This window comes from Pan paniscus, chromosome 12 (assembly GCF_029289425.2).
Source record: "Pan paniscus chromosome 12, NHGRI_mPanPan1-v2.0_pri, whole genome shotgun sequence".
NCBI classification, from domain to species: domain Eukaryota; kingdom Metazoa; phylum Chordata; class Mammalia; order Primates; family Hominidae; genus Pan; species Pan paniscus.
Window position 1 is genome coordinate 25,247,850 of NC_073261.2, and position 22,434 is coordinate 25,270,283.

The 22,434-nt window shown below is 41.5% G+C and overlaps 1 protein-coding gene across 1 annotated transcript in view; it reads right to left on the reverse strand.

The window, feature by feature from the left end:
* Positions 1-2,657: 2,657 nt before the first annotated feature.
* IL18RAP (interleukin 18 receptor accessory protein) overlaps positions 2,658-22,434 on the reverse strand; it is a 29,799-nt gene continuing 10,022 nt past the window's right edge. Inside the window, exons 4-10 of the mRNA XM_034953653.2 lie at positions 18,310-18,460; positions 14,313-14,378; positions 12,373-12,496; positions 10,356-10,507; positions 8,481-8,618; positions 4,573-4,746; positions 2,658-3,828 (exon numbers count right to left, since the gene is read on the reverse strand). Of these exons, the coding sequence (XP_034809544.2) occupies positions 3,413-3,828; positions 4,573-4,746; positions 8,481-8,618; positions 10,356-10,507; positions 12,373-12,496; positions 14,313-14,378; positions 18,310-18,460 (1,221 nt within the window). The 3' untranslated portion in view covers positions 2,658-3,412. The remainder of the gene's footprint in view (positions 3,829-4,572; positions 4,747-8,480; positions 8,619-10,355; positions 10,508-12,372; positions 12,497-14,312; positions 14,379-18,309; positions 18,461-22,434) is intronic.

Genomic DNA, 22,434 nt, shown 5'->3' on the forward strand with positions numbered 1-22,434 from the left:
TTATACGATTCTAGATCTTGTTGAAATCTTATGTATTATGTTATTTCTGCTTCAACAGGCAATTAACCCAGTGGGATTAAGGCTCCAAACTAAGCCTGTGGTTTCAATTTCAGTTTTGTTTCACTGCCTTTCAGTTCTGTTTGGACCTACTTCATATTTATACCTTTCAGCAGCCAGTCTGGAACTCAGAAAGTGATCTCTCCTATAGCTCAGTTCTGAAAGTTTATGGTATTCCCTTTAGGATCAGATTCATACATGCACAGCTTGGGAATGGGTCCAAAGGTTTATAAACAATTTTATGGGTTCAGTTTCCTGAGCTCCTTTCTGCCTGTACTCTCCTCCTCTGTGCAGTTCTCTGGCCAAAGCATTGAGGCTTTATTTACCTCACTCTGCAGTGCACTTCCTACAACTGCTTACATCCACCTCACGAAAAGGTAAGAGGATAAAGAAAGAATAAAACCTCAACAGAGGCTTGCCACACCCTACTAGGACTACAGGTCCTCGTATCAAGGTGGACAATTCCCCTTCCTCGAGATTTAGGCTCTCGAGGGCCGCTAATACCACTGCTTTTGGTGGTGTCACTGGTGCTACCACAGGATTGCTTAGAGAGTGGACAATGAAAGAAAATGAAAGGGAAAATATGGAAGGGCTAGGAAACTCTTTCTCAGTCTTCAAGCCAGAACTAGAGTGCTTCTTCTGAAGCTCTTTCTGTTATCACTGATGTCTACTTCTGGGTTTCAGACTGTACTGAGTCTAAGTCAGAAGAGACTGGAGACAAATTATGAGACTTTGAATTATTGTCTTCCCCAATCCGTCTGCTTCTACTTACTTTTCAGAATACTCAAATTGATTTTTGATGCATTTTTATCCAGACTTTATGGCTGCACTAGGAGGAAGAGACAGGATGGTGTTGTTCACTCCATCTTACCTAGAATTTTAACCTAGAAATGATATAGATGTTAAATGTAGGTATTAAAACCCGAAAAAGACCAGGAAAGCTATGAGAACTGCTCGGGCTATCATAGAACGGTCAGTAAGGAGTACTCTATGATGAGTGTTAGAGGTAGAGTGACCATCATCCAAGGTAGGACACTTTTTCAGAGTGAAAGAGAGTACTATAATAATTATACTTGGACAATAGGTGCAACCAGGAACTAGAACATATGGACACCTCAGAAGATGTGACAGGGAAATAATACTCTTTTCTAACTATATTCCACTGAGTCCAATTGTTCTATTGCAATCAGTCTCCTGTACATAAAAAATTTGTTTTGGTTGTCTGCTTTGTTGTGGTTAATTGACATATAAGAAATATAAATAGCCCCCTGTCCCGAATGCTACCTTGTTATGTTCAGTGTACCTAGCAGCCTGGAAAGAGTGTATTCTGTAAATATTACAGCTGGCTATTTCTCCTTTTGTGTATGTGCTAACCTGAAGCTCTATTTGATTTTCCACGAAGCTAAGGTCAAAACGCTGGACATCTGGATAGCTTGGTTCTAGCATTATCTATCTTAGGATAAACTGAACAAACTGGCCAAAAGAAGTCTGAGTCTTAAATCTCAGAGAGTGGCGGGCAGGAAGGCCAGGGATCCTGGCCATCACCAAAGCACAATGGCACAGTGACAATATGGGCTCCTCTTCACTGAGACCCTGCAATGATCCTTCCCACAAGAAACTTCCTCAAAGAATAATTTATACCCTTTAACTCATCGTTAACTTTATCACTGAAATTTCCAACAAGGATGTTGCTTGGTGCCAAAGCCACAGTGGTTTTTATGATGTGGGTGCCTCTGTGAATAAAGAGCAGAAGAGTGTTTCACGCAGGCCCCAAGACGACAATGACTTTTAGCCACTCTGAACTTGGATCACATCCAGACTGGTGGGTGTGACACATTGCATGTGAATGAGTCCAGACATTGCTTTTATTTATTCCTCAGATGATAAATCATTTTATTCCTGCAGAAAAGACAGAGTATAAGAGCTTGATATTTATACGTGAGTGGAACACTATTTTAACTGCAGGTTAAACTCTGGTAAAGGAAACACACTTATGAGGAGGAAATTGGCCTCGTCTATCAGAAACAGTTTCATGGCCCTGCAGCCCATCACCTTATTACTTAGGAGAACTTAAAGGGAGACGCCCAGATCGGAAGCCCACAGGATCGCCAGCCTCAGCAGAAGGTTCAGGCTACAGCTCTGTTCACATTCCATTCTTGCTGCTGTTTAACCAGTGTATATCCTTATTCCCCAGACTCTTAGCTGCACTGCTGACTCTGGCCAGTGTCTCTCTGCTTTGTATGTCACTGCAAGTGCATTCCTTGTCTCTTCATTGGCCTGATCATTTTGGTCCAGTTGGTCTGTACTTCCAGGGGCCCAGGGTAAGGATTTACACTTTTATACCTAACACAAAGATCTCTGGCCGACATCACAAGGAGGAGCTGAAACTAACTCTACTCTTCTTTCCAAGCCCATATCCTGGCACAGACTGCATCTCCCCCTGCCCCCCAAAAAAGGGATTCTTTTTCTAGTTCATCTACCCAGTGTGGGCACTTCGCATGAGGACACAGTAGAAACCAACCCTAGCCCTGTCTATTCTGGGTCCCGTTAGTCTTTACCTTTTATGCTCACTTTCTGTGCTCCAGAGTTGTTGGCTGACCATGGAGTAAGAATTGTCTTCTTTACAGAAATTCTTCGGGCAGAGTTTCAATCACTTGTTTCTAAGGCCAGCCATGGTGGCTCACGCCTATAATTCCAGCACTTTGGGAGGCCGAGGTGGGCCGATCTCCTGAGGTCAGGAGTTTGAGACCAGCCTGGCCAACATGGTGAAACCCCGTCTCTACTAAAAATACAAAAATTAGCCGGGCATGGTAGTGCATGCATGTAATCCCAGTTAGAAGGGAGGCTGAGGCCGGAGAATTGCTTGAACCCAGGGAGCGGAGGTTGCAGTGAGCCAAGAACATGCATTCCAGCCTGGGCCGCAGAATGAGACTCTGTCTCAAAAAAAAAAGAAAAAGAAAAAAATCACTCATTTCTAATAAAATAATATTTATTTGATTGCAAGTATACATAAAGTCATATGTACAATACATGGTAGACATGACAGTTCCCTAGCCATAAGGCAGAAGTAACTGTATTTTCTGATTCTGCTCTGACCACTGGGAAATCTTAGGGGTGTTGTGTACTGAAAGTACCCAAGGTCTAGAGAATTCACTCGCTGTCTGTCCAGTCTAGGAAATCAAAGGCTCTAAACCACAGTCTCAATCCCATTCCATTGTCCATCAAGCTTGCTTGGTGCTGGCAGGAGACTCTTTGAATTTCCTATCAGCCTGAACACACACACACAGAGCTGTGAGTTCTGTCCAGCAACATCTCTATCCCAGGGACTGGACTGGAGGGGGATCCAGGGCTCATTTCACCATTCCTTAGGCTGGGAGCTCCTCCCAGTGGTTTCTGTTCTACTGAGTCCTTTCCACTGAAAAATCCTAGAGGTAATTCTGAGCTGGTTCCACGTGAATCCCTGAGAGTTTTTCACAGGCATGTGGTAGCGCATTTTGGTCCAGAACCTAGAATTGGGAGGAACTGATTTTAAGCCTCTCCAAGTAACTGTGGGCAAAACCCTGAGAGCTTTTTTCACAAGATGAGGTAGAGACTCTGGCTCTTGGAAGTAACAGAACTTAATTAAAATGAGTTTCAGTGTTTGATCATCCAAGGCAAGATTCACTGCTGCTTGTAGTTCAAAGATACTGGGTCCATTGACATAGTTGGGGCTCAAGATAAATATTCCTCTTCTGCTTCTCTTAATAATGCTCACAATGTCTTCCGCATACACTGGAAATAAAACATTTGATTATTTGCAATGGATATTGTTAAACCTTGAGTCAGAGAGGTCCTTGCAATGGATTCTCTTACATAAGGAGGAAGGGAGACATGTTTACTCTACCACTTACACTGTATCAGCTCTATTGCCAGTTGGAGATACGCTCCAGTGTCTAGTGACCCTCACCTTTACATTCCCTGCTTTGTGTCCAGTCTCCCCAAATTGGCAATTCCTCTAGGAATAAAGCTGACTGGAACTAGGTAAGCTGGGATAATGGGAGCCATGGAACATCCCAGGCTCCTTGGTGGGGGTATCTGAGGAGGAGGAGGCCAGCAGGACAGGCTGAGATCTGGACCTCTCAGGGTGTCCAGGGCGTGGCCCAGGCCTGAGAAGCCTGCTTGACCCAGTGCTGAGTAAGCTTTGTGGAAGGCAGAGTCCCAGAAATCAGAGGGGCCACTAAATTGGGGTGAGCGAGTAGTTCACTTCGCAGCCTTCAGCTGCGAAGCCAGGAGAGGTATCTTTGTCCTAAAAGGACTGCCTAGGGCCCCATATCATTGTCTTCTTCTGCAGATGGATCTGTTTGATAATGGAACATATCTCTGGAACATATAGTTTCTGTGTTGTTGCCCAAGATGTTCTAACCTCATGTAATCTCCCAGATCTATATTCCAAAACAAAGAATGACAAAAAAGACTTGGGGATTGCATTGAACTGCCCTTTTTGCACTGCAGTTTTTCTTGACATGTTGGACTTACCTCCTCCTGGAGCCACATCTCTTTCAAGCAAACACAAGCTATATCCATATTTGTTTTCTAAAACATCAGGAAATAGGCTCAGGGCCAAGTGTTCTTCACTCAGAGATGAAGTGGCCTCACTTGGAAAAGAGCTCCATTTTGCATAGGATACGAAAGCATCAAAATCCTTTTTATCTGAAGAATAGGAAAATTTATAAAAACATAAGTCATTTACTCTTTTTTTTACTATTATGGTACACATACATATGCTTGAATCATATGGTAAATGAATAAGAAATAATATTTGGGATCCTGACTAAATTGATTTTAAAAATTCATTTCAAAATCATACCACTGAGCGGTATTGATTTTTCACCCCAAATTGAATTCTAATTTATGAAGCACTCTTGCATTTTTACTGATTTTAGGTCAAACGGCTGAGGCATTCTTTGATTAAATCACATGAACTCAGGAGTTTCTCTGAGCCTTCTTTGCACCTGCAGTGTTTCTGTCTCATTAGTCACACATCAAGCAGGAGTCTGCCCCATCCAACATGATGATATCCAGTAAGCAAAGTACTGCTAACACCCAGCACATCGTATCCAAGGAGGAAAAGTACTTGCTCGGAGAGTTGATGGCCCATACGCTGATATGTGAATCCCCATATGTAAAATAAAGACAATCATAACTCCTGGGCAGGCTGTTTTAAGGGTTTCATGAGATAATGTATATGAATTTCTTGGTGCCTGGCTCATAGGAGGCGCAAGACAAATGTCCATTCCCCTCTATTCTAGATGGAAAATTATATGTATATAACTTGTTATAGGATATTTTCAAGGTCTCATATGCCTCTGTTGACTATATTATAAAATAATGATTTATATAATACGTAAAATAATATAGTCAACAGAGGCATATGAGACCTTGAAAATATCCTATATTTTCATATGCATACTTCATAAATGCATATGATTACTGAGACTAAGGAACTCACTGGAAGAAGTAGGAAATCCCAACACTTAACTCACAGGCTTTGGAATGGGATACATCAGATTTGTATTCCAGCAATTTCCACAATCCCTGTCAAAGTATTGTGACAAAACGGTAAACAGTAGCCCTGATTGCTGATGCTATTCAGTAGTACACCATGTTCAAGGTGAACCTAAAATGATGCCTCGGTGGATGGAAGTACCAGGTACCAAAAGGGAAGCTCCCAGAGTCAATAGAGGAGGATATAAAAGAGCTGAGGTTGGGAAACTAACCTATGAAGCACCTCATTGCTCATGTAGGAAGGACGAGACTTGTGGGGCATGGCTGGCAGGTAGGTGCTGTGCTGTTTAAATGTGTAACACACCACAGTTGCCTCTATTCCTTCCATATCATGTGAAATCCCAGCAAACTAAAATTTTTCTATAACCTGGAAACTACATTTATTTAGTCATAAAATTAGAGAGTGGAGTATTAGATGATCTCTGAGGTCCTCCAGAATTCTAACATTCTACATCTCTAAAATTTTGGTTACTTAGCATTAACTTCAAAGCAGTCATTTTGCTAAAAAATGTTAGGTTGGCCAACAGAGGGCACTGCATCCCCATGCTTGAAAACTGGATTCTGCCTCCAGATCTGATCACTAAAAACATTGTCTTTGCAAAATAGAAAAAGAAAGGACACAAGTAAATGTTTCCCCATTGACTGACTCTTCTACACCAGCTCCAGAATCTTAAGGTAAATAGCATTTTATGACCTTGATTACATAATTTGCTTCATTCAAAAAAGTTATTAAAATAAATCTTAAAAACATTTCTCTTAAGGATTTCTAGTATGTATTCTCAATAGTTAGTTTAAAGAAAGATGTGACTGATGCATTTCTTTCTTCCTGTTTTTTGAGACGGAGTCTTGCTCTGTCACCCAGGCTGGAGTGCAGTGGCATGATCTCGGCTCACTGCAACCTCCACCTCCCAGGTTCAAGTGATTCTCCTGCCTCAGCCTCCCGAGTAGCTGGGATTACAGGTGCCTGCCACCAAGGCTGGCTACATTTTGTATTTTTAGTAAGGATGGGTTTGCACCGTGTTGGCCAGGCTGATCTCAAACGCCAGACTTCAAGTGATCCGCCCACCTGGACCTCCCAAAGTGCTGGGATTATACATGTGAGCCACTGCTCCCGGCCACTTTTTTTTTTTTTTGAGATAGGGTATCGCTCTGCCATCCAGGCTGGAATGCAGTGATGTAATCATGGCTCACTGCAGCCTTGACCTCCTGGGCTCAGGTGAGTCTCCCACCTCAGCCTCCTAAGTAGCTGGAACTACAGGCGGGTACCACCACGCCCAGCTAACTTTAAAAAATTTCTTGTAGAGGCAGATTTCACCATGTTGCCCAGGCTGGTCTTGAACTCCTGAGCTCAAGCATTCCTCCCACTTTGGCCTCCCAAAGTGCTGGGATTACAGGTGTGAGCCACCACACCCAGCCTCCCATGCCGGTCTTTATTCACCCTTTCTTCCCCCAGGGATCTGACAACTCCTCACTGAATTCCTAGTTTGGGAACGCACTGGAGTTTAGAAGGGCCTCTCAGTAAGGTAAATAATTATCCCTGAAATCCAGCAAAAGGGGATTCTGCTTTTTCCAAGCAACAGTCATTTACTAAAACTGCAAACCTTCTAACCTTGGAGATTTCCAGGACTAGAAAAAAACAGAAGCAAGACTTCTATTCCACAGAAGCAAACATCAATGAATATGATTATCTTGCCTCAAATATTGACAGGCACTTCATTAATAGTAATAGCACTTGCATTTTACAGGACTTCTCACTTTTGGGGGCATTCCCACCGTCTTAAAAGCCTCATTTTACAGATGAGGCTAACTGAGGTAACAGCTAATGAGATCTCTTAAGCCAGACAACCTGTGCCCAAATCCCAAGCTCTAATGCCTTCCAGTAGTTCAACTGTAGGCACATGACTTCCTGTCTCTCTACCTGGCTGGTAGGATTGCTGTGACCATTAAAGTAGCTAACACACATGGCAGGCATACACTCTAGTCCTCAAGAAACAGCCACAGTCTGGCACATGCTGAGCATTTACCGTGTACTGGGCACCATTCTAAATACTTAATGTGGCTGGGCACGGTGGCTCACGCCTGTAATCCCAGCACTTTGGGAGGCCGAGGCGGACGGATCACTTGAGGTCAGGAGTTCGAGACCAGCCTGGCCAACATGGTGAAACCCAGCAGTGTCTACTAAAAACACAAACAATAGCTGGACGTGGTAGCGCATGCCTGTAATCCCGGCTACTCAGGAGGCTGAGGTAGGAGAATTGCTTGAACCTGGGAGGCGGAGACTGAAGTGAGCTGAGATGGCGCCACTGCACTCCAGCCTGGGAGACAGAGCAAGACTCCATCTCAAAATACATACATACATACATACATACATACATACATACATAAATGAATGAATACTAAATGTCTCTTAAGAATACATCAATGAGCCCTCACAGCATCCTTTGCAATTGGTGCTATAACAATCCTGTTTTATAGATGAGGAAACAAAGGCACAGAGATATTCACTCATTTGCCCTATTGCTTTAGGTTGGTTATAGAGGGATTATTTTTAAGTCCAACATGTTTCACAATAGCATTGCCTACAAGATTCCTGGCAACTGGAATGAAAAAAATAGTTGTTTCTCCAGCCTTCCTCAGTGTGAGGTCACTAGACCTGGAGGAAGGCCTCAAAACCTCAGGGGCATGACTTTATCCAGTGGGGACATTTCTTCAGCTCCTTCTTTATGCTCTGCCCTGGCTGGCAGGGGACATTTGAAATTCTTTTCTAAGGTAACTCTGAGGAAACAAAGCCAAGGGGTAGTGATGGTATTTTCTGTTGTCCTGCTCCAAGTCAATTCCGAGAGGAAAAGTCAGAGGGCTGCATGTGGAGGTAAACTTACCCCCAAGCGTCTCATCCTTGCTCTGGTAGGTCCGGTACAGCAGCACTATTTCAATCCAGTGCCTGTAGAGGAGGGCACTCGCCGCTAGCACGGCCACCAGGGTCCCGATGGTGCCAAGCAGGACGTACAGGAGCACCACTGCGGAGACAGGGCCAGTATGAAGAGACATAGAGGCAGCGGGATTGGACCAAGACCATGTTCAGGCCGGCGCTATGGCCCACCCAGCACCTTTTCCAGCTCTATTATTTTATCAAAATCATTGCCACTAGCAGCAGTTTTTGTGAATCTGGAAACCTCTTAAATCACACCATGGAATACTACTCAGCCATAAAAAGGAACAAAATAATGGCATGTGCAGCAACCTGGATGGAGTTGGAGACCATTATTCATTATTCTTTTTTTTTTTTTTTTTTTTTTTGAGACGGAGTCTCGCTCTGTCGCCCAGGCTGGAGTGCAGTGGCGCGCAGCTCACTGCAAGCTCCGCCTCCCGGGTTCACGCCATTCTCCTGCCGCAGCCTCCCAAGTAACTGGGACTACAGGTGCCCGCCACCACGCCCGGATAATTTTTTTTGTATTTTTAGTGGAGACGGGGCTTCACCTTGTTAGCCAGGATGGTGGATACCATTATTCTAAGTGAAGTAACTCAGGAATGAAAAACAAAACATTGTGTGTTTTCACTCATAAGTGGGAGCTAAGATATGAGGACGCAAAGGCATAAGAATAATACAATGGACTTTGGAGACTGAGGGAGAAGGGTGGGAGGGGAGTGAGGGATAAAAGACGACACAATGGGTACAGTGTACACTGCTCCGGTGACGGGTATGCCAAAATCTCAAAAATCTAAAGATTTTAGATTGAAGAACTTATCCATGTAACCAAAAACCACCTGTACTCCCAACACCTATTAAAATAAAATTTTTAAAAATCACATTTTGAGACCTGTCTTACAATAAACACTAGAGAACCCAGGGGAATGGGCAGTTCCTGATCAGGGTGGCCTGGGAAACTTATCATATTCCTTTTATTTTTTCCCCTCGTAAGCGTCCACACAATCCATATACATCTCTCTCATTGCATATTGTAAATTATTTTCCTGTATTATCATTCCTACTGCAGCCTAAATTTCCTGAGACCTGGAGTCCCATCTGGCTTGCTTGACACGAAGGATCTCCTGCACACTCCCATGGGGGAAAACCCCCTTCACAGAGCGTTTACTACAGGCCAGAACACACTTTGTCTTGTTGAAGCCTCAGAAACATTCAAACCTGCTTATAACTATAGTTATCTATTAATTAAAGGAATGAATGATATCAATTTCATCTCTGGGCATCTTTTCAAAGAAATTTAAACGCTTTTCCTTACCTAGAATTTCTACTCCAGCTTTTTTTTTTTTTTAATATATCCGTGATATACACACACCATTTTGAACAATGAACAAGATTACTCCTTCTCTCTTCCATTCTCCATTCATCAGAACATGAATCCATCATGTCCTCTGGATTTGAAAGCCAGGAAAGAAAAATTGGAAAGGAGGCTAGGTCTTAGCACAATGCCTGCCACTCTGGGCATGCCCCATAGCTATTGTAGAATGAATGCGTGAATGAATGAGTGCATGAATGAGTTGCTTTTCCAACATGGCCTCCCAAACGCAGAGTATTACTTAAGAGAACTAGCTCTAAACCAGTAATATGCAGTTTACTAGTTGTATGGCTTTGGTCAATGTATTAAATGGGTCGACACCAGGAAAGTGCTTAAAACAATATCTGTCATCTAGAAAATGTAATCGCTGTCATCATTATTACTATTCTTTAGGAAAACTCCTCCCCTCTCAAGTGAAAGCAGTTTCATGCCTCCTGGGCAACCTTCTGGGCTTACCTCTTCTCTTTTCTTTCAGTTGGACGGACTGGGTTGTGTTTCCAATGGAGTTCTGGACAAAGCAAACAAACTTCCTGCGAAGATCACGCTGAGTGACTTTTTCCAAGATGATATTACGCTCAATGATTTCATCCTTTAAAGTGGATTTAATACTGAGAAAGGAGAAAAAATACCACTCCATTCAGTAACATACATTGACACCCATTTGCAGCATTTGGAACACATATAAACAGCCAACAGTTTGGCTTTTAGAGAACTGTGAGATCAATAGTATAAGATACCACGAGAATGTAAGATGGTCAAAAAGGGCTCATTCTTGACTCAATTATTGACTCTTCTAAGCATTCACGCTAAGACATTATTTATTTGTGAGACTCATCTGACCTTCCTTACTCTTAAGAATTCCCCTTGAGAATAGATAATAACAATACCTTAAGAAAAATATTTAAAATGACCAACTCCTACTGAAGGTTTACTATGTATCAGTCCCTCTTCTGCGCACAAAATATGGACTCTAATGTCCTCCATTCCTCACCTCCCAGGAACCCTAGAGTATAATAGGATCATAATGGCCTTGGCCAGTGACAAGGACAAGACAAAGAAGGTGGGTGAGTAGCCCCAGACCACACCGCAGGGAATGGGCAGCCTGATTCCTGGGCTTGTGCCACGCTGCTCCACCCAGGAAGTTAGGAGTCTTGGTATTTATTCACAATTTGAGTTCTCTGGAGTTACCAATCTACAATCCATCTTTGTGTTAAGAAATCTTGTGTATGTGAATGATGTTTTAGGCTGTGTTGCTCTGAGACCACGATGCCAGCTCCTATTCGCTGAGTGCTTCCTACCTGTCACACATTGTGATAGGCATAACACCTCTGCTGTAACCACCCCTCCCAGTGAGCTTGCAAAGTGCAGGCTATTATCCATAGATTATCAATGGGTGATGGAAGCTCACCGGGGCTAAGGGTCATGTTGCCACCAGATAGAAAATGGGTTTAAACCCAAGGGTGGGTGATGTCAAAGCATACCCTCTTGACTACACTCTCCTACTGTGAACTCTAATGCAATATCAGCTTAAGATGGGCCCCAATGACCTTCCTGATCTTAGAAATTCTTGCTAAATTTTATGTTGTGACCAAAATCTGTTCTGTACTTTTTTTGTAATGATGTATACTTTTCAAAATGATATTGCATTGTCTTATTGATATCTGTTAAGTATCAGAAGAAGGTACTTAATGCATAGACTCTTACTCTGGGTCACATCTTCGAAAAATCAGGAATGCATCCTTTGGAGACACATCTGATTGGACATCACTGGATCCAGGCCCTTTGATCCTTCCGGGGACTGGAGATCAACTTTTTTTGTGATTGGATAGCTCCAAATATCTAGGGTTTTCTACTGGCCAAAATATCTCACCAGTAAATTCAAACCACTGATCCGGGTTCTGTGCTCCAGAGAGCAACAAACCAAGTCAAATTTCTCAAACAACGTAATAGCTCCCAAGGATTTCAAGACAGAGAGCCCTCCTCTGAGCCTCTTTTTCGGGGTTAAGTTGCTTCAGGTATTCCTCACTTCACATATTTTTTGCCAGACTTATTATTATGATGCCATTTCCCCTGGAGGTTTTCTAGACTATTCATTACCCCACACATCTGGATCCCTGGACCCGCCACACTCTCTGAACGGGTGGCACCGGTGAAAAGCAGAGTGAGGGTAAGCAGCATTTCCTCCCATTTCTTGGACATATTACTTATCTCCAAGCAGTCTGGGTCAGTACATCTGTCTGCTCAATAGCTTGACTTTGAGAGCAGCCACGTCAAACTGTTTCTACAAATTGAGGTTTAAAACAACTTAAATATTTCATTCAATGGCCATTTGCACTTTGCATTTTTGTGCTTTTATTTTCACCACTAGTCGGTGCTCGTGGCTACACCATCAACTGTATATTTTAGACATTTCTAAAGGTAAAAGTATCTCTTCTGAATTGTAGAGAACAGAATCCGTGAGTTTTTTTCTTACCTTTTCGCCTCAGGTGCTGAGACTTCCCATTCTAGGTCAGAATCTTTGATGTACCATTTTATGACAGGGTTAAAGACCCTTTCAAAGCCAAATCGTGCTTTGCAGCTAATAGTTAAAGGCTTTCCTGAAAATGAAGAGGCCAGGGAAAACAAGAAGGAAGCTGGTGAGAACACTTTGTCCTGCGTCTGGGAGGAAGACGTTGCCAGAAGCTGTCTCCTGACGCAATCAGGTTTGCAGGTAGAATATGTGTGCCAGAAATAATGAAACGTCTACACAGCTCTCATTCAGAAACGCATAAAACCAGGTACATTTTTTCTAATGGGCAATCCTTCTATCTCAACCATATGACTATATGTTCTTAAAATGAAGATGAGCATGATTATATCACTAAGGGTCCTTATGTGGATTGAGGGAGACACTAAGAAAACTAAGAAAATGAGGAGTTTCTGAGATCAGCCCGGTCTTCTGCACTACTGTTGAAGTACAAGGTGTGTCCATAAAGAAAATTTTACTATCCAATATTTGTTTATTAAGTAAAAATCATAACGTTATTGTAGCACGTGGTTTAAATAAAAAAATTATTTCAATATTAAGCAATTTTTCTGAACAATTCACTATGGATGGGCATGCATATTATGAGACTAACTTTTTTCTACCCATTTTTTTCCATGAGGAATATTCACATATGCTCTGCCTCAAATCTAATATTTAACCATGAAATGATTAGGAGCTCCATTTGAATACTCATCTTTGCACCTTAACGTTTTTCCACTGGTAATACCTTATAATTCACTAATACATATGTAACTTGACTACTTGAATTAATCTAATTTTTTCCTCCTTCTTTCCTCCTTCCTTCCATTCCTGTGACGTTGAGCATATAGTTAGTGCTATTTCTAGAGTCAGAACACACCACTCCTGCCATCTAGTGATCTTATATCATAACATGTATTTTTATGTTTCTAAAATAATAAATGTTTTACTAACATTTTAGAAAGTATAATAATAATAAAAAATTTATATTATTAAAAGAAAACAGCATTTTATTTTCAATACAGCCATTCTTATTTGTTTGTGTAGAAAGACATAGATGTTATTGAAGTTGACAAAATAAAAGGAGACCCACAGGGAAGTCAATTTCTCCTCAACCCCAAAGAAGACACTACTTTGGAATACAAATTGTTTGGGCAGGGGTTGTAGAATTCTACTACAATTCTCTTAAATGCCAGACTAAATGTCATATTCATAAGAGTTAATGTTACTCAGGTTGGCGAATTTGTAGTCATAACTGATAGACCTAACCAAAATATACGAAACCACCTGTTCCTGGGGGAAGTTAAGGAAGAATAAAATCTATTGATCAGGTTTCATGCTCCAGCCACTTAACATACATTGTCCCATTATTTCTCAGTATAATTTTTTTTTTCTTTGAGATGGAATCTTGCTCTGTCACCCAGGATGGAATGCAATGGCGCGATCTCGGCTCACTGTAACCTCCGCCTCCCAGGTTCAGGTGATTCTCCTGCCTCATCATCCTGAGTAGCTGGGATTACAGGCACTCACACCCATGCCCAGCTAATTTTTGTAGTTTTAGTAGAGATAGGGTTTCACCATGTTGGCCAGGCTGGTCTCAAACTCCTGACCTCAAGTGATCTACCCACCTCAGCCTCCCAAAATGCTGGGATTACAGGCAAAAGCCACCATGCCCGGCCTGCAATATAATCTTTTAGGGTCAGTTTTATGATAGCTATTTGCGGATTTAAGTACTGAGGCTTAAAGGATGAAGTAACTGTGCAAGGTCACAAAACTAGTCAATGGCTGAGTTAAGATTCACACCCAATTCTGTTTGACTGGAAATCCCAATGCTGTTTTCCTTCTATCACACTTGGACCTGCTCCCAGCAGCACAATGTCATTCAAAGGCGATGAGGCCCAGCTTACCAAGTTCTACTTCCAGTGTGCCCTCAACAGGATCCAGAATATCTGGTTTGAGTTTAGTGTCTCCCACTGAAAGATGAAAACAAAGATTATTATTTGCATTGGAAAGTCTGAAGGCCTGCTTGATGAAGATTTGGGTGCACAGCCACACTTTGATCTAAGTGTCTTGGAGCTCTGTCTTCACATATTACTAATTATCTGTAAGTTAGGAATTCCGGTTTCCATGTAAAAAGCTTGCCCCCTAAAATGACTGCCACATCAGGTTGTGGGTGCTGGTAAAACATTAGTTGTTAATTGATCCATATCTGCTTGTGTGCATTCTCTTTCACACTAATCCTGCCCCTTGCAGACCTGAGCTCCTATCCCTGTCTTTTCCCGCAAGATTTCTTTGTGGTGCCATCTGGCTGAGTAATTGAACTGAAAGGAGAATCCACCCAAGAAACTGTGCAAGTCAAGCATATCCGAATCCACCCCTCCATCCTTAAACTCATGGTTTATTTCAAAATAAAGAAGAGTCCAGTCCTTAATTAACAATTTTATCCATCAACTTCTTGCCACAAATATGCCTCCACTGTCAAACTTCCTCCTGAAGGTGTGTCTTTTTCTGGATAAAGAAAAATCCAGGGTCTTTGCTGTTGACATCATCTACTTTTACTTCTCAGAGACCTCCTTCTCCCCTTTGCACCATCTCAGTCCTGTATTTTTAACTTGTCTCTCTCTCCCTCTCTCTCTCTCTCTTTCTCTGGGCTTCTTCTCATCAACATTTATTCATGCTCAGTCTCATCATCCTAAAAAAGAGAAAACACACCCTGCCTTATATCCCAGCCTCACTTATTCTCCTTCCTTCCCAGCCAAATTCTTGAAAGGCAGTTCTATGCGCTAATTCCCTCCATCCTTTCACCTCCTATGGAACCTGATTTCCGCTGCCATCTGTCCACTAAAACTGCTTAACCAATTCACTAGTGCCACCTATGCACCTAAATCCATTGGGCATAATCAAATTTTTCGTCTACTTTACCTCTTAGCAGCATTGGACACTGTTGGCCATGCTCTCTTTGAAACCCTCTCTTCTTTTGGTGCCATGTTCCCGTACTCTACTGCTTACTTTCAACCGCTATATTCACTTCTCTGTGCCTGTCCCTTCCTCTGTGTCTCTTTTAACTATTAGTCCTCTCCTAGTGTTCTTTCACTCCTCCTGATACCCCTGGGTAGTAAGTTCACTCTCTAGGCCTCTTCCCTTATGAAAGGTCTTGGTGCCTGAGGTTATGTCTTTCCTACATCATCAATTTCACTTCCTTTGTTTCTCTTCTCACCACCCTTCCACTGATATTCACTTGCCGATGTATGTTCCCATCCTCTTTGAGGATTGTCTTCCTCTTCTCCACCTCTTCAAGCATTCCCGGGTTTGGCTCTAGCCCCTTCTGTCTCTATGCCCACTTCCTAGGTGATCTCATTCAGCTCTTTGGCTTCAGATATTATGTAAAAATCGACCATCTTCACATTCACATCTCCAGCCCTAACTTCTCCATACTGGCTTGTCCAAATACCTACTTGTCATCATGACTTGGATGACTAAAAGTCCTTTTAAGCCTAATACTTAATCTCCTGTTCAAATGCTCTTTCCCTTCAGCTTTTTCAGTCTCCTTAAATTGTACCACCATTCACTAACTTATCCAGGGCAGAAAACAAAAAACATCCTTGATTCTTCTCTTTCTCCTACCTTTTACGTAAAAACCATTATCATGCTCTGTTGACCTACAAGTCCAGCTACTTCTCATCACCTCTGCTAGGTCTATTCACAGCACAAGCAGAGGCATGGTTTAACCATGAGTCAAGCCTGCTGCTCCACGACTGTGCCTGCTCTTATCCTCTGTGCCGATGTGCTCTGTCAGCACATTCCCTCCTTGACCAGCTCAAAGGCTGGCTTGTATCCATGGCTCCTGCTTTCCCTCTTCCTTGCTCCCGAACACCAAATCCTTTAGATGTACCTCTTAAACATTTCCAAAGTCATCCACTTCTCTCCATTCCCTCTACCACTCCCTAGTTCAGATCCCTATCAGCAACTGCCTGCTTGACCACAGAACTTCCTAACTCTTCTCCCTGCCTCCATTCCTGCTCTTACAAACCCACTTCCAACCCAGCAAACAAGGTGATCTATCTTGAATACAAATTCAGTCATGACATTCTCCCACTTAAAACCCTCAATGCCTCCCCATTGTTCCTTCATAAATTTTAACACATATTAGATAATTAGATAATTAGATAATTTTAACACATATTAGAAGAGTGTGATGTCAGTCCTACTCCCAGATGCTCTTCTTCATTTCCTGGACATCAGCTCTGCTGCTTCCTCAGTCTGGAATGGAAGCTCCCCACCCTTACTGAGCTGGTGTGTCCTCATCCATCAGCTCTCACTTGGAGCGGGCTTCCCCAGGTTGGGTCTGGTGGGCCTCCATGTGCCCATAGTGCTCCTTTCTCTCGCTGCACTGTATTATGATAGCCTGCTTCACCTTCATCTTCTTCTCAAAATGGAAAGTTCTTGGAGGCCAGATAAAGCATCCGGGCACTCATTCTTGTAGCCTTAGCTCCAAGCCTGACACATATTACATGTTCAGTAAATATTTGTGTGGAAATGAATAAATGTGAGAATGAATGACTAAATAAGGAAGACAGGGATGACAACAGAGAGGGCTTGACTGAAATAGATGCAACAGATGTTGCAAGGTGTCCCTTGGGTGACAGAAAAGCAGATTATGCCATTGAGAATTTGAGGGGCTGAGTGATGGCTGAGTAAAAGAACAATTACACATCACTTGGAAGGGAAAAGTGGTGCGAGTGGGGTATTTACATTCTAACTTCTCTTTCAAGGAGCAATCTAATAATATAAAATGAAATCTTATCTATATAACATGTAATCTAAAGTAATATAAAATAATTCTGAAGTGCTAGAGGGTGCAAGGGGCAGGAGAGTTTCACTTGGTATTGGGGTGGTCTGTGTGGTTTGTATCTTGTAATAAGAGAAGATTAATATCTTAACTAACAGCTACGTCAACCACTCTGTTGCTCTTTGATATAAAGCATGAGTGACTGGCTGTCTTATGTTTTGACTTCTTAGACCACATTTAAATTAATTCTATCACATAGTTGATTCAAGCTGATGCTTGCAGATCTGGTAAGAACGACCCAAGGGAAAGGTTAGGACAAAAATAGACAAGTTTCGGAAGAAAGCCAATGAACCAAAAAACATATAGCAAAATGTTCAACCTCATATTAGTCAGGGAAGTATACTATGGAGCAGAAAACAAACAAACAAAAACGAAGCTCCACTTAACACCAGTCATAAAGTCTGATAACACCAAGTATTACTTGGGAATAAAGGGCATTTACTGCTAATGGGGCTGTAAATTGGCAAACCAATAATTTAATAAAATACCAAGTGTTTATGAAACAAACATATTTCATAACTCAGAACAATATTCTATTTTGTTAATAGATGCATACATATGCAGAAAAAGCATAAAAACATAAATGGAAATGATATAAATGACAAGATGTTACTATACTGTGGAAGCAAAGGCCTGGAAGAGAATGGGGTCACAGACCTCAAGTTGTCTTTGCAATATTTTGTTACTTTAAAGAAAAAAAATTATGATTTGAAGCATGTGGGAAAATGGTAACATAGTTAAAACTGGTGATAGGTACCTGGATGTCACAATATTTCTGTGTGTGAAATGTTTCATACATTTTTAAAATTTATTACAAAAGCAAATCAGGGACATATTCATGGACAACCCAACTTGTGAGAATTTGAAACTGTTTCAGAACTTAGCCTTCCTTGGGGGATGGCAACTTTGATGTTTGCCCACATGAAAGGTTTTACATGATTACAAGTATATGACTATCCTTTTCTTTCCCTAAGAGGAAAAACTTACTAAGCCAAAAGAAGATAATTTTAATTTGCTGCTCAGATCTCAAATCTTGAGATAAAAATCTCACTTACCAATGGTTCTCACTTGAACAACAGCTCTGACTGTCCACGAACTCACAGTATCCGACTGAGTGTCATCACATACATATGTGCCCTGGTGATAGTCATAAACTTCGTCCACTACGATTCGGTTGCTCCTTTCCACAGAGAGGAGTTTTCCATTCTAATCCAAAAGATATTTTAAGCAGATAATTTTTGCCATAGAAAAACTTTATGAAATACATACCTAAAGAAAAATCTTACAAATTTGAACAGGGAGGAAGAAGGTCAATCTGAGATAAGGGTATCTCACAAGCTATGAAGACATTGTGTTCAAAAACTGTACTTGTAGATTTGAAACAAGAGGCATTTTCCAATACAATTGCATTATGTGTAGAGATGACAGAGTCAAACCTCCAAACCTGATCAGCCCCTAAAGAGCTATTTAACAAAGGACTTCCCAGAGCATGCATGACTTGGAGCCCTGAGAGTATTCTGGAAGACCTGTAGTGTTCTAAGGGCTGAAACTGAAATGAATTTTTTAATGTGTGTGTGTATACATACATATATATATATACACACACACACACACACACATATATACATACACACACATATATAACATATATTGTATATATTTATGTATATAAACAGATACATACTTATAAATAAAAACTTATATAAACAGAGGTTCTGGAACGTGAGTGGCTTCTTTTCTCTCTCTGACAAAGCTGGTAAGTGAGAGCACTGAGAATCAACCTCATTTTTTTCCGGTTCTGAGTTTTATTTTCTGATTGAGGAATTTCCCTTCCACTTTGCCTGCCTACTAGTAGAAGCTGGGATTCCCCCACGCCACATCCCTGGTGTGTTTCCTGTGGTCCAAGAAGGAATTTCCAGCAGGCTGGAAAGGAGACTAACGGTGGGGGCAGACTGGCCAGAGAAGAGCAGCTGTGGGCAGGAAGCAAAACAAGGCAAAGAGGTAGTGGTATACAAGGCTAAATATATACCAGATGATCTCAAGAATCAGGAACTTTTCAAAAGGAAGTTTTAAGACATAGGGGGAAATTCAAAGATAAAACTTCAGAGGACGCAGTGATAACATACAAAGATCAGAATTTAGGGGAGAGGCGTGTCATAAATCTCATGAGAACGTAATGGTGGGAAGACACAGAGCCGTAACTAAGACCTCACCTAAGCCAAGGGGGAGGATGGGGAATAATATATCTTTTTTACCCATAGAAAGGTAAGTGAGGCTTAGTATGTATCATTAAGACTTTATGAAATGGAACTTAGAGGAAATATCAAAGAAAAGAAATTAGGGAGAAGCAATTTATGCCAAGGATGATGGGAAACCCATTCTAATAATACAATTACAGTTAATCCTCATAGGACAAAGAAAGGCTAATGCAGCTGCACAGGGAACTCTTGGTTTTGCTCGTATGTGAAGCAGTCATGAGCAGAATATGGAAACAGGAACATCCGCCACTGTGAATCTGAATGAATAATGTCCGTAAGTCTTCAAAAGAGTGGAGGCATGCAAAAAAAAAAAAAAAAAAATGAAGACGCTGCAAAGGACTTTTAAAGGTATATGTGAAGCAGGGAGAAGAACAGTTATTCTTACTACTGGGGCAGGTATTATAATATTATACTGCAATATTATCGATTTCTTATACTGCCAGTCATTACAGCTACTGAGCATCATGCACACTGTGTTATTCTATGGGAATGGTACTTCCTGGATTTGGACAACACAGTGGAGCTCCTAGCTGGACTTCCACTACCTAGTCTGGGAGGACTCCAAAGACCTTCATTTCTTTCACTCTCCTCCCTGGCCTATTCTCCCTGGTGCATTTCAGGTTTTCATGTCCATTTTAATGTTCCTTATCATAGACTCATTGTGTCCAGGTCTGTATTCATCACAGCTTTCCTGCTCCTAATTGAATTTACTACTACTATCTCATATATGTTGAGCCAGAAAAACACCAAATATGCTACTCATCTATTTTACACACACTCCCAGTCAAAGCTTTTAATCTTTCATTTTATTACATGAAAATATCACTAGCATCTGCCACCTTCTTTCTGCTTCCACTTCTTTCTGTCCTGTCCTGGATCAGGACTCACACTCATAAAGTTCAAACACATCAGCAAGGTCCCCATAACCATCATGAGAACCACACAACCTTTATTTCCATTCTAGTCCTAATTAAACCACTTAAGAACTCTCAGCTCCCACCACAGTGAGCCACTCAATGTGACCATACACTGAATATACCCTTTGCTTTTCTGTTTCTGTTGTCTATGTTGCTCTTTCCCGTTAAGTGTAGTTGCAGTCTCTTGCCCCAGTTATCAACTAACAACATTCTATTGACAGATTTTTTTTACTTATATTTATCTTTTAATGGGAATGGAGTATATTATGGAAATTATTGATAATGGGCTAGATGTCAATTTCTAGTGAAAGTCTTGAATTAATTATTTAACAGATGGTTTATGAACCCTTAGAAAAGGAAGTGATGGTTAATATCAGCCAGCTTGCATTTGCTAACAACAATCATATCAAGGTAATCTCATTGTTGCCCACAACTGAATAGACTGGAGGTTCACAGGAGTACAGCAGACACAGAGTATCTTCACTATTGTGAGTCACTTGAAAAATATTCTCATGATCTCTCTGTTAAACCAAAGGTACATTGTGAGCTGAATGATCACATATAGGGCATTCGAGTGCCCTTTTAGTTAATTAAGCAACACCCTTGCGTTGTGGATAATGGATCATATGTAACTAGAAGGATCAAACTGGAGTTAACAGCAGAGCACTCTGTCCCTGGTGTTAGCCTCATCCGTAGTTTTAGCAAGGGCTTGAGGGAGAACATATCACGTTGATCTCATCTACATGCCTCACAAACCTGCGTGTGATGGCTAATATGTCAGCATTCAAAATCAGAATTCCAACCTCTTGACAGGTAGAATGAACTAAAAACAACAAATTATCATTTAACAGAAATAAATATAAAATCATGAACATAAGTTACAAATTCTACTCTACAAACAAAAATAGAGAGAACTTGCTTGATTTCAGTTTTTGTGGAAAGACTTGCCTGCCAACTCAGAATAAATCAACCATATAATGAGGCTGTCCCAAAGCTAAAATAATAGTGGGGCTGTGGCAATATTCTGTTCTGAACAAGTAAGGAAATTCTTCCTCTGTTTCAGTGTTGGTTAGACAGCATATAGATGATTGCTTTGAACAGGTGTTAGAAAGCTGTCCAGATCTTCAGAGTTCTGAAATGTTCATAGTGAGAATAATCAAATGGGCCAATGTTTCAACCCTAGAAACAGTTTTGAGAAATATAATCTAAATTATCTTCTTCCTATTTGGAAACACATTAAATTAACTTCTTCTCTATTTAGAAACACATTAATCTTTGAATCTAGCCAGTCTCACCATGCTTACCAGTTATCCACAGCACTAGGCCCACAGGATGCCAACAGGTGCCAGTTACAAGAACTAGGAAATGAGAAGTATCAGGTATAGGTACAAAACTTCTTTGGGGTCGGCATGATGGCTCACACCTGTAATCCCAGCACTTTGAGAGGCCAAGGCAGGTGGATCACCTGAGGTCAGGAGTTGGAGACCAGCCTGGCCAACATGGTGAAACCCCATCTCTGCTAAAAATACAAAAATTAGCCGGGTGTGGTGGCACACACCTGTAATCCCAGCTATTCGGGAGGCTGAGGCATGAGAATAGCTTGAACCTGGGAGGTGGAGGTTGCAGTGAGCCAAGTCTCTAGCTCAGTGCACTGAGCTAGTGCGCTCTAGCCTAGGCGACAAAGAGAGAGATTCCATCTCAAAAAACAAACAAACTTCTTTGTGGTTGGCATGATGGCTCACACCTGTAATCCCAGCACTTTGGAAGGCCAAGGCAGGAGCATTGGTTGAAACCATGAGTTTGAAACTAGCCTGAGCAACATAGTGAAACCCCTTCTCTACAAAAAAATTTTAAAATTAGCTGGGTACAGTGGTATGTGCCTGTAGTCCCAACTACTTGAGATGCTAAGGCTGGAGGATCACTTGAGCCCAGAAGTTCAAGACTGCAGGGAGCTGTGATTACACCACTATACTCCAACCTAGGTGGCAGAATAAGATCCTATCTC